We start from the raw sequence: 12187 nt of genomic DNA, 5'->3' as shown, positions 1-12187 counted from the left end.
GGGGGGGGGTGGGTGTGGGGGGGGGGGGGGGGGGGGGGGGGGGGGGGCACATAGACAGATGGGAGTTAGCTAAGCGGGCGTGACGAGACCCCGAAGTGGAGCGTGATTATCCAAATAGGTAAACACATCCTGCTCTGCGCAGAGGACGAGGAAGTTCAGCTGAGTGGAGGGGAAAAGAGATTTTAAAGTTGGAATGCAGCGGGAAGAGTTGAGGGTACCCGAGGGGAAACTTTAAATCTTCTTGTCTGTGAAGCACAAGCCCAGGGACAATTTGACACATCCAGAGAGCCGGCACCGAGGGGGTCCAAGCTGAGGACCACATCATACGCCTGCAGAGTGTTTGTACTTGTGCGGTGTGCTGCAGGAAGGACGTGCAGGCGACTGCTTTGCTCTAATCAATGCCCAGACACGGGATGGTGGATATGCATAAGCCATCGCTAATCCTATTAACATTACCAAGGCAACCTGAATGGCTCGCAGTTTGTGCAAAGTCATGGGCAGAAGAAGAAGGAGGAGGGGAAATATTGAAGAGAGAAAAAAGGAGTTGGGGGAGAGAAAGAGGCCGCGGTGAAGAGCAGAGCAGAGCTGAGCGACTGGAGTGTCCCGGTGACAGCAGATATGATGGAGAAAATGCCATTTGAGAATCAGGGTGTGTGTGTGTGGGCGCCTAATAAGCGTGCATGATGGATTGTCCCTCTTTAGAAGATTTTCAGTAATCCATCCATCTCTAATATCCCCCTTCAAAATTGCCTTTGCTCAGTTGTACATGCACCTACACACAAAGACAGCCGCACGCTCACTCCCAGGGGAAACAAGGAAAAGGTTGCAGACGCTCCAATGTAAAAATAAACAGGAGAATAAACACAAACCCTGTGATGCTGCACAAACAGCCCGGATAGACAAACACGACAGAGCATGTGGCCACTTGACAAGCACCAACTCAAGTCCACACCAGTAAGTACCACGGCCAATCCAAAACAAGCACATTGATTATTCATGTGTAATTTGATTTCATGGGGAATGGCGGTGAACCCCGAGGCTGGCAGGCTGGCTGGAGGAGGAGAAGCAAGAACAACGGTCAGCACACATCGCGCGGTGACGAGCATCCATCATCTTTGGTCCGTTTCAGGCCAACTACTGTCTGACCTTCTCATGAGGTCGCACACCGGAGGGGTCAGGAGCCGGTTAACGGGAATGGCAACAGAGACGTATAATGGCCCGACTCAGCAGGAAGGTCTAATGACATACCAGTCCCCCTCCTGGGAATTGACTTCTCACATGTACTCTGGCCGGCTGGAATGGCCGCCTCCGGCCTTAACGACCCACATTCAAACATGGTAGACTGCCTTACACACTTGATCTGCTGTGAGGCACAGCTGAGCCGTTTAAAAACACAGAACTGAGTTTATCGATTTCGGCGTTTTTTGCCGTAATTCCTACTGGTAATATTAACATCGTACGCACGTATTAAAATCTGGAATCTGGAAGAGCGGTAACTTCACCCAAAAAAATAAAATCCAACGGGGCAAGAAACAGCCACATGATCACACCGGCCGTTTATAGAGAGAGCTCCAGGTGCAAGTCTGAGCACACACAGGTTTCCTGTGCAGTGATGGATTATTACAAACATGTCCTCTGTGCTCACTTTTGGCTCTACCGACCAAATATGATAGTTTATATAATCTGGCATTTAACATGTCTTAAATAAATAGATCCAAAGACTTGGATGAGAAAATGTATACCACTATCTTTGTCTGTCTGTTCAACATAAGACTAGAGCCAGCAGCCGGTCAGCTTAGCTTAGCACACTGGGAACAGACGTGCCAGTTGACAGATTCTGTAACCTTTGGACTAAGCAGCTAGCTGTCTCCCTCTTTGGCCAGACTGTATGCTAAGTTTCAGGGTTCACACTTTTCCAGTCATTGAAAAAAATGTGGGGAAAAAACAGCAACTCAAATGTCCTGTAAAACCATGTCCTGTCCCTGAAAATGATTTCAACATTCTACTATTTTCCTTTTGCTGAGAATGAAATACTAATCTACGTATCAGAGCTCCACCAAAACAGATTTGCCATCTGAAAGGACCGAGTTATGTTCCGGAGCATTTTAACGTTAAATTTATCCATTCCCATCCATTATCCGTAACCGCTCATCCTGTTTCAGGGTCGCGGGATCAGCAATGTGCAGACATCAACGATGGGTACACAATGGACAGGTCGCCAGAATATCGCAGGGCTGACGTACAGAGACAGACCACCATTCAAAACGGAGGAAATCCACGCTGACACGGGCAGGACATGCTAACTCCACACAGAGGAGACAGGGCTTTGCCACCACCCCACCGTGCAGCCCAGCTGTGGTGCTTGCTAGCTTGTTTTGTCTATGATCACTTTGTCATAATTTCCAAGCGCATAGGAGATGATCATAGATGAGTGTGTGTGTATGTGCTCGCGCGCGTATGCGAGCGTACCAACCTGCCCACTGGCTTTGAAAGAGCTAGATTTGTGTTTTAGCGTTTTCGTCTGCACGGAGATTTTCAAAACCACGCTCGTTTGGACAGGATTTCTGATTTGAGAATGGAGGAGGAAAAAAGCGCCCGTGTACATGTGAACTAGATTACAGACTGCACGTCTTTTAGATCTGACGTCCACAGAGAGGAACATATTAGTGTGTGGCGCGATCTCCGTCTGTCATACCAGCTCTCATCACTGACAAGGTCCTGGAAAAGGATCTCTAGGAAAGAGTGGGGGGCCTGAGTTAAGCTTCATATTAACCGTACACAGTCTCTAATGACCAGAGGTGCAAAAACAAAAAATAAGCCTCAGATTGTGATAAGCCAGAATTATCTCGTTGATATTAGAGATGTTACAGTTCCTCCGACATGTTAAACAGAGTCCCTGCATAAGCAGGTCTGATTTGCGTAGTTCCACTTACTGCATGGGATTGAAAAACAAAACCTCGTTGTCTCTGAGGTTATGCGTGAAATCATTCTCAGGCCATTTGAAGAAGCCGATCCCTTTCTTACATACATTTTTTGTTTTTAACCTGCAAACCTGTGCACGACAACTTCTGCTATTATTCCTCCATTGTTATTTTTCCCTGATCAGCTGTATGCCTTTTGATGAAACGAGTGCTTCACAAACCAAAACAAGCCGGAGCGATGGCAGTGGAAACTAAAATCATATACTCGGAGTGCACCCAATGGCCTGACACTTCAATTCCCTCCCCGGCGGGAGATAGGGAGAACAGAGGTGGGCATTATAAAGACCACATCGCTGGGAGACAAAGGGACACACACCCCCCCACGCTGAATCTCCTGACAAGGACCATTTTCTCCCTTCGCTCTGCCCTCCTCTGTGTCACTCAAAGAATGGAAGCTTGCTCTCCCTCTACAAATTGAAGTGCTTTTTTTATCATGCAACATGTTCTGGTCCACAGGTTCCACCATTCGCTGTGTGAAACCGAGGACGCCAATGAGCGAGTGGGTGCACTCCCACCTGCCTAATCGCCGGCCGATGTTTAATGGCCTTCCAGTCATATTGTCACCTTAGACGGAGCTTCATTATTGTGCCGCAGCAGATGTCTGTCTCCGAATGGCAGCAGCTCACCAATTACAAGTCTCCGAGGCTAATTTGGAACTGTGCTGGGTCAGACCGGGGTCTCCTGCTCGGATCTGCTCGACCTAAGCCACCGGAGCGTTTCAGCCAGCGGCAAGAAAACAGCCTATTTGGTATATTACTGCAGTTATTTTGTATAAAATGATTCCGTTGTGCTAACAAGGGGTCATTAGGACAATTGAGTTTGTGTCTGTGTGTGCCTGATCAGCGCAAGGCGGATGAAGAGATGGGACTTTATTGATGCCTGTGGCACTGCATTTTCTGTCGTGCGTTTTGTGTGAAGCGGGAGCCGGTTCCAGTTGAGGAAGCAGTTCAAATATTTCCAGAGACCGGTTAAAAATGTGTTTGTCTTATCGATTCCAGATTTCGATTCCCAGCTCCTTTCTTTCAGGTTCCAGATTCCAATGGAAACGCTCTCCCTCCTCGTTGTGACTGTGTGAAGCGTGTCTCGGAGCAGCATAAGCGGGACTAGAAGGAATGCATTGGAGGTGCATGCGTGTCGAGGTGGCCCCCCTTTTGTCCGTAGACTGCTTCGGTTACACACAAACTGCTACTCTGCTGCATATTGTAGATGTGACCTGAATGTTGCTCCCCAACGCACTCGCCTTATGTCACCCTTTCAGCAACGCTGCACAGCTTCACGGTGCGTTTGTCCGGGTGCTGTTTGACATTTTTATTTGCTGAAACCAAAACTATATCTTCTTCTGCCATCTTCGAGAAATTGGTGCTACAAGTGTGTATGTAACATCTCACTGAGACAGAGCAGACTGTCCCCCCACCTAATTCAAAATACCCTTAATTTGGGGGGAAACAAAAAGAAACTCGGTAATGCGGGACACGGTCGCTTATAGTGATAAGCATATTGAGGTTTTCGGGGACAACAGAAGTGTTGAGGAGTGTGCTCTCTGTGTTTACCACATCCTTCTCACCTGATCCTCCTCTCCCCCGCCTTCCTCGTCGTACTTGAGAATGTTGTCTCGCACATCGTCCTCCGGGTCGATGAGGAGCTGCTTGGCCTGACGCTCTTTGTCGCGGCGCTTCATCCACACCACGAACATCAGCACGAGAACTGATGGACGGACAGACAGATGTCATATTACAAAACATAATAACACATGTTTTCAGACAAATGTAAATCGGATCCGGTGTTTTAGAGCCTGGACGGGCACCCGATCACGGCTATCTTTTTGGTAATCCTACGGTAATCTAGCCGTATCTCGGATAACGTTTAGCTGCCTTTGTAATCCCCGTGTGCGTCCGTGTTCGAGAGGGCCCCGATGAGACACTCACTGAGGAGGATGATGATGCAGAGGAGGATGGAGATGATGGCCCCGGTGCCCAGGCCGGCGGCCATGATGTGCTGCTGGTCGGTGCAGTCTCCGTTCATGTCGCACTGGCACACTTTGATCCGCAGATAGGAGGTGTTGGACATGGGCAGGTTGCCCGAGTCCGTGATTATGATGGGGATCTCGTAGATACCGCTCTCAAGGAAGCCGATCTTCAGGCTCACCTGAGCATAGTCACCTGACAGAGAGAGAAAACGACAGGAAGCGTGAGTGGGTGATTCACGGCGGTGCCCGTTTCAGAGCGAACGCGTAAGCAGTGCTGAGACGAGAGATTAAGTTGCTCAATGTGTATGAAAATAAAATAACATCATGTTTCTTCAGCTTCTTTAAGAGGGGATTAAATGAAAACAGTGAATCGTCGTCTGTATAGGCCGTGTTACACAGCAAGATTACGCTCCTTTTACGGCAAATATGCGGCGTAAATTCCTACCTGGAAGTTGCATCAGCATATCTAATCCAAAACATGGTCGGATTTAGATTTGGAGCTTATAAATCTACTGAATACCTTTTTGATAATGCTGCTTAGGCTCAATTCCCAGCTGCAATAAATCCAAATGCCATTATCCTATTAAGATATATTCACTGCTGTTCAACTGACAATATCTAATAGCTAAACACCCGAACCACTCATGGTTTTTCCTTTTTTAAATTAGCATAAACAATTAATGACTGCATGGTAATGTTCATATATTTTAGTGTCTCTACCTGACCCCTCTGCAGTGGGCTGTTTACACGTCTCCAAAGTGTTTTCAACGATTGCTCGAGCTTTAATTACTGAACAGGCCGCTGAATGTTATAACCATATTTCTTTCTAATTAATAATCGTGATTAATTGAAAAAACAGCTGAAAAGGGCTTCTCTTTCTTCATTTTCCAGTCACAAATTCAACTGAAAAACGCCACATGAAGATGACTTTATACCAGAGTTGCTGTGCGTCTTACCGCTGACTCTTGTGATGGTCCAGTTTCTCCGAACGTCAGTGGGCCGGTGGGCCAGCTCGAAGGCGAAGGGCCCGGCGTTGGGGTTCAGGTCTCCGTCCAGCGCGGTGATGTTGATGGCGTTCGGCTCCGGCTTCTCGCATACCTCGGTCTCCTGAGGGAACACCTTGGGAGCGTTGTCGTTGATGTCTATCAGGTAGATCTGCAGAGTGCCCGTGCCGCTCGCTGGAGGCACACCTGCGTGGACCATAGAAGGACAGGCACACACAAACTCAGCACATACATATTTATGGAGTACACATGGACGGGAATATATACTATTGAAATGCCGTTTCTCATTTTCGCAGTCATTATGCAGGCGACAGAGAAAAGTAAAGTATGGAGTTTATTCTTTGGGTCTCATGCTTTAATAAGACACTCTAAACAGCTATTTACTCTAGTGGGAGAAGACCCATCCAAACTGCATACTGATCTGAGAATCTAATCTCAAGTGAGGAGGGAGACAGAAAGAGGGAGATATCAGAACATTTGGGCAGTGTGTGTGTGAGTGTGAGTGTGTGTGCGCGCCTGAAGAATGCCTTCCTGACGCAGGACACGGGATGGGAATACTAAAGCAGGCAAACAGAGCCCACTGTCGCTCCTCTCAGGCTCCTCTATGTATTCGCTCCGCTAAGAGGCTTTTTTTTTTTTTTTACCATTCAGGCCACGCTCAAAGGAGCTAGTCATCCAATCCTGACCCATTAATGCTGAGAAACCTCTTTATTGGTAGAGTTTTTAAGCCTATTGGCCCCTAAGCTATGCTCCGCAGAACAGGGTAAACCTGAACAGAGGTAAATCCTGCCAGCGCGGGGAAGAGGTGAATGTATCCACAGGCCGGATGGCTCTGGGATTGTGAGCACATTAACCTTGGACTAAGGCGGTCAGCTCTCCAGACATGCCAAGTGCCTGGTACAATGTTGACCTTCAAGCATAGTGGATGTATTTGTGGCTGTAACTTAGTTTTTTTTTTTTGTTTGTTTGTTTCAACAGATATTGTGCGTTGGTGGACCTGGCTTCAGATGTATCGCAGTGGAATTCAAAGTGATGCTCGGTGGAAGATTGACCTTTGAGAGGTAGGTTACTGGAGACATCCGCGAGGTTTTTCTTTTGAAAGAAGGCGGCATTATCTCCTCCTGGATGCTCTTAACAGCAATGGCAGGGAACAGAGTGCTCATGTAACGAGTCCGACTGAAACACCTCGACAGCGCGACCGCTGTGTCGCCCGGAGCTCAACGAGGTATTTTTCGGAAATGCAGCGGCGCTTGACCGGTTACTTACCGTCGTCAGACGCCAGGAACGTTGCATTGTACAAACTGTTCTTCACAAAGGGCGCCTCTCGGTCCAAAACGGCAGTTGTTGTGATGCGACCGGTGTTCGGGTCAATCCTCAGCCAGTTGGCTGGATCTGAGAGTTTGGTGTATCTGAGGGAAGGAGAGAGAAAAACAGGTTTAACCAGAGTTATAATCCTTACTTTAAGATGCATTTTAAATCAGGAGTTAATCTGCAAGATCTTTTTTTTTTTAAGTAGTGAGGAGGTTCTATTATGTTTTCATCAGAAGGAAATCTTGCTGCTGAATTTAGTCTCCATTTCCAGCTCTGGCATCGTCTAAAGAAACTCCTTTGTTTTTATTTGTACACAGAATAAATATTTCAGACATCATGCATTTTACATAATGCTAACTTTTGAGAACAGCCTCACATCGGAGACCAAACTGGGTCGTTATCAGCAGCTCAAACTAATTTGTAGGACAAACCGAGGAATTACAAAGCTAGCTTATTTCACATGGACTGTTTTGGGGCTGATAAACTCTATCGCGGCCAAACAGCTGCGAGGAAAAGGCTGTTTGATGATGAACAGGAGGAAATAATAGGGGTTGTTGGCAGCGTGGTGCTATTTGAGCAGGAATGAAGCAGAAAGTGGCCAGTCATCTCAATCATCATGTTACTCCTGTTTCACACTTAGAGGACTATATAGTCAGTGATAAACCTACCGGCATCTTCATTTCAGTTGTCGCTGAATGTGTGATAAAGCATCTGTGCTGGATGTTTTAGGGAGATCAGACATTCTAGGAAATTCAGCTATGAAATGGATTCGACTCCATTTTTGCTGTAAAATCTACCTGATGCTTTGCTTCATGAAGCGATCCGGGTCCTGTGCAGTGAAGGTGCACAGCGTTGACCCAGACAAAATGCCCTCGTCCCGTCTAATGAGTTCGGGGTTGGGCTCGAAGTAGGGACTCTCGTTGACGTCGATCACTCTGATGGAGACGGTAGCGGTGGACTGTCGAGGAGAGTGGATGCCTCTGGCCAGGGGGACCTCGTTCCTCGCCTCCACCGTCAGCACATACGTCCTGCTGGTTTCATAGTCAATGGGCTGGAAGAAACAGGAAGAGGGTGTGAATGGAGGTGCAGGATGAATTAAACAAAAAGGGAATCACGTTACATTTTTGGTAACGTGAAACTAGTGAGAGAGCAAACCAAGAGAACTCAAGCTTTTTTTTTTTCCTTCCTCTTGCTTGAAACGTCGTATCGGGAAAGCTCACAATATGTATATATAATATAATATAATGAGATGCAATAAAGAGACTGTGTCCATATGTGGTCAGTTAAAGCGTACACAACGGCAAGAGAGCTTTTTAAAAATCACGTTACAAGTATTAATTATGCATTTAAAAATTTATATATGTGACAAATGTGCTGCAGTGACCTTGAGTTTGGTCAGTACTGGTCTCCTGTGAACTGTGTTACACAAAATGCTTCTCACTGCCAGATATGAATGGAGAGACAACCAAACACCATTATAACACACTCAGATAACACCACATCATGTTATAACTTGATCAAGTGAAACAAATGTTCACTTCTTCCTCATTCTGTAATAATCAGGCTGTTTATGACTAAATGTGTCATTTAATCCCAAAATGCGCGTGGCAATACACAATACAGTGAATAAGTGTTACATGAGTAGTCTCCCATGCCTCTCTGAGGGATTACAGGGGCGGAGTTTGAAGAGGAGGCCTCACCTTGACGACCGTCACCAGGCCCTCGTTAGTGGTGGGATCGGTGGGCACGGAGAACCTGCCGGTGGGGTCGCCCCCGGTGATCTTGTAGACAGCGTTCCAGGCCGGCGTGTTGGGCTGATCCTTGTCGGTCACCGTCAGGTTGGCCACGATGACGTTCACGCGGTTCTCGGGCACCTCGCCGAAAAACTGCGTGAATAAACCATGAAGGGACAGAAACAGCGAGCCGTTAGTGATACTGCTGCGGCGGCAGAAACAAAAAATATTCCCGAGCCCGGCCTCACACGGCACGGGAGGACCGATCTTGGATAAACAGACATCTAAGGCAACTCATCATGTGGTCATGGTCATCTCATTCTCAGTACAAATACACAGTAAGTGCCTCTTTCACTCAGGCATGCATCCCAGTAGTTGCACGTGTCAACATTTGATATAACACTTTACGCACGGCTGGCTACTTGCATATCTGTACGGCTTCAGAGGCGCTGGTCAAGCAGAACTAGGTAAGTGAGCGGAACTGGCGGCTGAGTGCATACTCAGGGTGAAACAGGGGTCCTCGTGCTGCTTTCCCTGGGCTAAGATTGCCCCGTTTGCTGCCTCAGATATGAATTTGTTTCTTACCGTCTCAGCAGTAAACTCTGGCGGATTGTCGTTAACGTCCGTCACTCTGATGACAGCAGTGGCTGTGTTGGAGAGGCCGTACATGGGGTTGCCCTCCATGTCCGTGGCCTGGATGATCAGCGTGTACTGAGGCACTTTCTGGAGGGAAAGGGAAGCGAGGCAATAGTAGGAATTAAGGCACAATTCTTTCTTCTTTCAGCCATAAAATCAATTCTGTAGCCGCGTTTGAAGAAATCGCACTGAACTGTCAGTTTGTATGTAAATGAGGACAAAAGTTTTATTAACAAATTCTCAGCAAAATAACGATTTTTTTCTTTCTGTAAAGTTTTTTTTAGCTTGCAATGGGCGACACACGTGTCCCTAATAAGCTGGCACCTCAATGCACATCAGTACGACTGTGTCCAACCTCAAATGAAACAAACCTGGCCGGCTTCTTAATTATGATGACTAATTGTGGCTTTTTGTATACATCCCATTCATTCTCTATGGGGGATGCCAGTTTGCGAGTGTATGTGTGAAACTGTGCTATGTACACCATCATGAAGCTAACAAATGACTCTCTTCACATTAAAAGCCACTCAGGTGATGGACCAGTTGCTAGGTAATGAGAGTCGGGGCAAATTACTTTCATGGTGGCAACTGGCGGACATAAAACGGCGGCCCCAGGGCGGAAGTGATTGAGCAGCCACCTAGCCAGATTGCCCTCAGTAGAATTGCACCAACTGGCTTTGGCTTTCTATATTTATTTTTATTTATTGTCTCAAACAGCCATGCGATCCAATTAAATGAAAAGGTGGGGTGGGGTGGGTGGCCGGGAAATAGAGAGGAAAATGGGAGTAAAGCTTCTGCTTTAGAGAAAGAAAGACGGAGGGGGCGAGAATGAAGGAAAGGGAACATTTAGCTGCTCAGTGATGCACGCTGCCTCCTTGAAAGAGTAAATAAGTGTGAAGCAGCCAAGTCCATTTCTACTTCTCATTTAGTCGGTAATCAACTAAATTCACTTGGGCTCATTAGTCCTCAGTCTGGATATTAGCAAATACACTCAAGCTGTGTTTTGTCATGTTGAAAAAGAGAAATGTTCAGTCCATTTATGTAAACAGGGATGCGTTGATCTAAATCTGCAACAGGCGACAAATGCAAGAGGAAAATGAATCAATATAATAGTCTCACTTAAATGCTGAAACAATCAAGTCTACATTCACAAACATTGAGTTTCTAGAAAGCTAAGTCATAAAGTGATGGACCAGAAACAATGAATTGTCGGAAAGACAAAGCATCAAGCACCTCTCTGTCCAGGCCTGCCGCCACCGTGATGATGCCTCCCGTCTTATTGTTGATGGTGTACATGTTGGAGGTCGGGCTCTCTGGGTTCTGAGACAGGATCTTGTAACGCAGCATCCCATTGGCTGTTTTCGGGTCGTCTTTGTCGACAGACGTCACCGTCATAACAAATGTTCCTAGAGGACAGGAAGACAGAGCGCAAATACGTTTAACTCATTTGTTTATCGGCAATCAAAAGACATTCGAAGTTGAGCAGACGGTGCCGCATTGAGCGCTGCTAGATTTAAAGCTTTGTAATATAGGAATCCAATGTTCTTTCCTTGTGGTCTTAAAATACCCATAAACGCTTTAATGCAAAGTCAACACAGTGGCCGTTGATGCCGTTTGGTCTGCCAACGGTACGGCGGCATGTGAAGCCGGGGGCTCAGACTACAGCCAATCGGGTCGCTCGAACGGTGGGAGGCTTCGCGTGGTGCATTACCTGGCTTGGAACCCTCTGGAACGGTGCCGTTCCAGATCTGGTGAGTGAACTCGGGTCTGTTGTCGTTCATGTCGATCACATTGATCACAATGTCAATCGGGTTTTCTACCTGGTTGCCGTTCAGGTCCACCGCATGGGCTCTCAGCTGGAGGAAACACAAACACATCTGGGCTGTAGAACGCGTTCGAGCAGGGATGATTCTCGGCTGTGCAAACACTATATTGGGACAGAGCGCGAACTACTCGCTCAATGTCACCCACTGACCTCTGCATTTAATTCTGGTTTCGTAAAAACTAAATTCTTTCAAAAGAGACACACGCGATTCGTTTTTTTAGGGAGATACCGGCAGCGTGTTCACGGTCGTCTCTTGAAAACAAACTGATTTTATTCAGTACCGATTTGCTGCCTTTTTTTGCACTTCAAGTACATCTCTCCTGCATACACACACAACTGCAAGGTTGGTGTCTCACACAGGAGTTCAATTGACTGCATTCATTCTCTTTAATAAATATAGGTAACAGTTTATCAACAAGACTATGAACAGAATCCTTCAGATGTAATGCCTTAAAGTCTAGTTGAAGTGGAAATAAATGAATGTTTATACTGAAAGTGGAGTACAGACAGTAAGTTTAATAGTAAATGTGATTCACAAGTTAGTGACAGATAAAACTGAGCTCCTCATTGATCTGCAGTTCACAGTTCAGGTTGGACGTCTGTGAAGGTTTCTTGTCGTGAAAGTCTTTCGTGCCCTTCAAAGATCACGTAAGTAGACTCGATCATTTTAACTACAGCTCTGCTTGATGTCTACCGTTTTGTGTTGACGCACGTGCTTGAATAGCATTAAA

At 46.7% G+C, this 12187-nt stretch overlaps 1 protein-coding gene across 1 annotated transcript in view; it reads right to left on the bottom strand.

Moving 5' to 3' along the window:
- cdh2 (cadherin 2, type 1, N-cadherin (neuronal)) overlaps positions 1-12187 on the bottom strand; it is a 60708-nt gene that overhangs the window by 4264 nt on the left and 44257 nt on the right. The window contains exons 6-14 of the mRNA XM_031855271.1: positions 11343-11487; positions 10865-11037; positions 9581-9718; positions 8963-9148; positions 8060-8313; positions 7218-7360; positions 5904-6137; positions 4907-5140; positions 4546-4685 (exon numbers count right to left, since the gene is read on the bottom strand). Of these exons, the coding sequence (XP_031711131.1) occupies positions 4546-4685; positions 4907-5140; positions 5904-6137; positions 7218-7360; positions 8060-8313; positions 8963-9148; positions 9581-9718; positions 10865-11037; positions 11343-11487 (1647 nt within the window). The remainder of the gene's footprint in view (positions 1-4545; positions 4686-4906; positions 5141-5903; positions 6138-7217; positions 7361-8059; positions 8314-8962; positions 9149-9580; positions 9719-10864; positions 11038-11342; positions 11488-12187) is intronic.

This window comes from Anarrhichthys ocellatus, unplaced genomic scaffold, assembly GCF_004355925.1.
Source record: "Anarrhichthys ocellatus isolate YVR2014 unplaced genomic scaffold, GSC_Weel_1.0 scaffold15, whole genome shotgun sequence".
NCBI classification, from domain to species: Eukaryota; Metazoa; Chordata; class Actinopteri; order Perciformes; family Anarhichadidae; genus Anarrhichthys; species Anarrhichthys ocellatus.
This window is presented reverse-complemented; position numbering and strand designations above follow the sequence as displayed.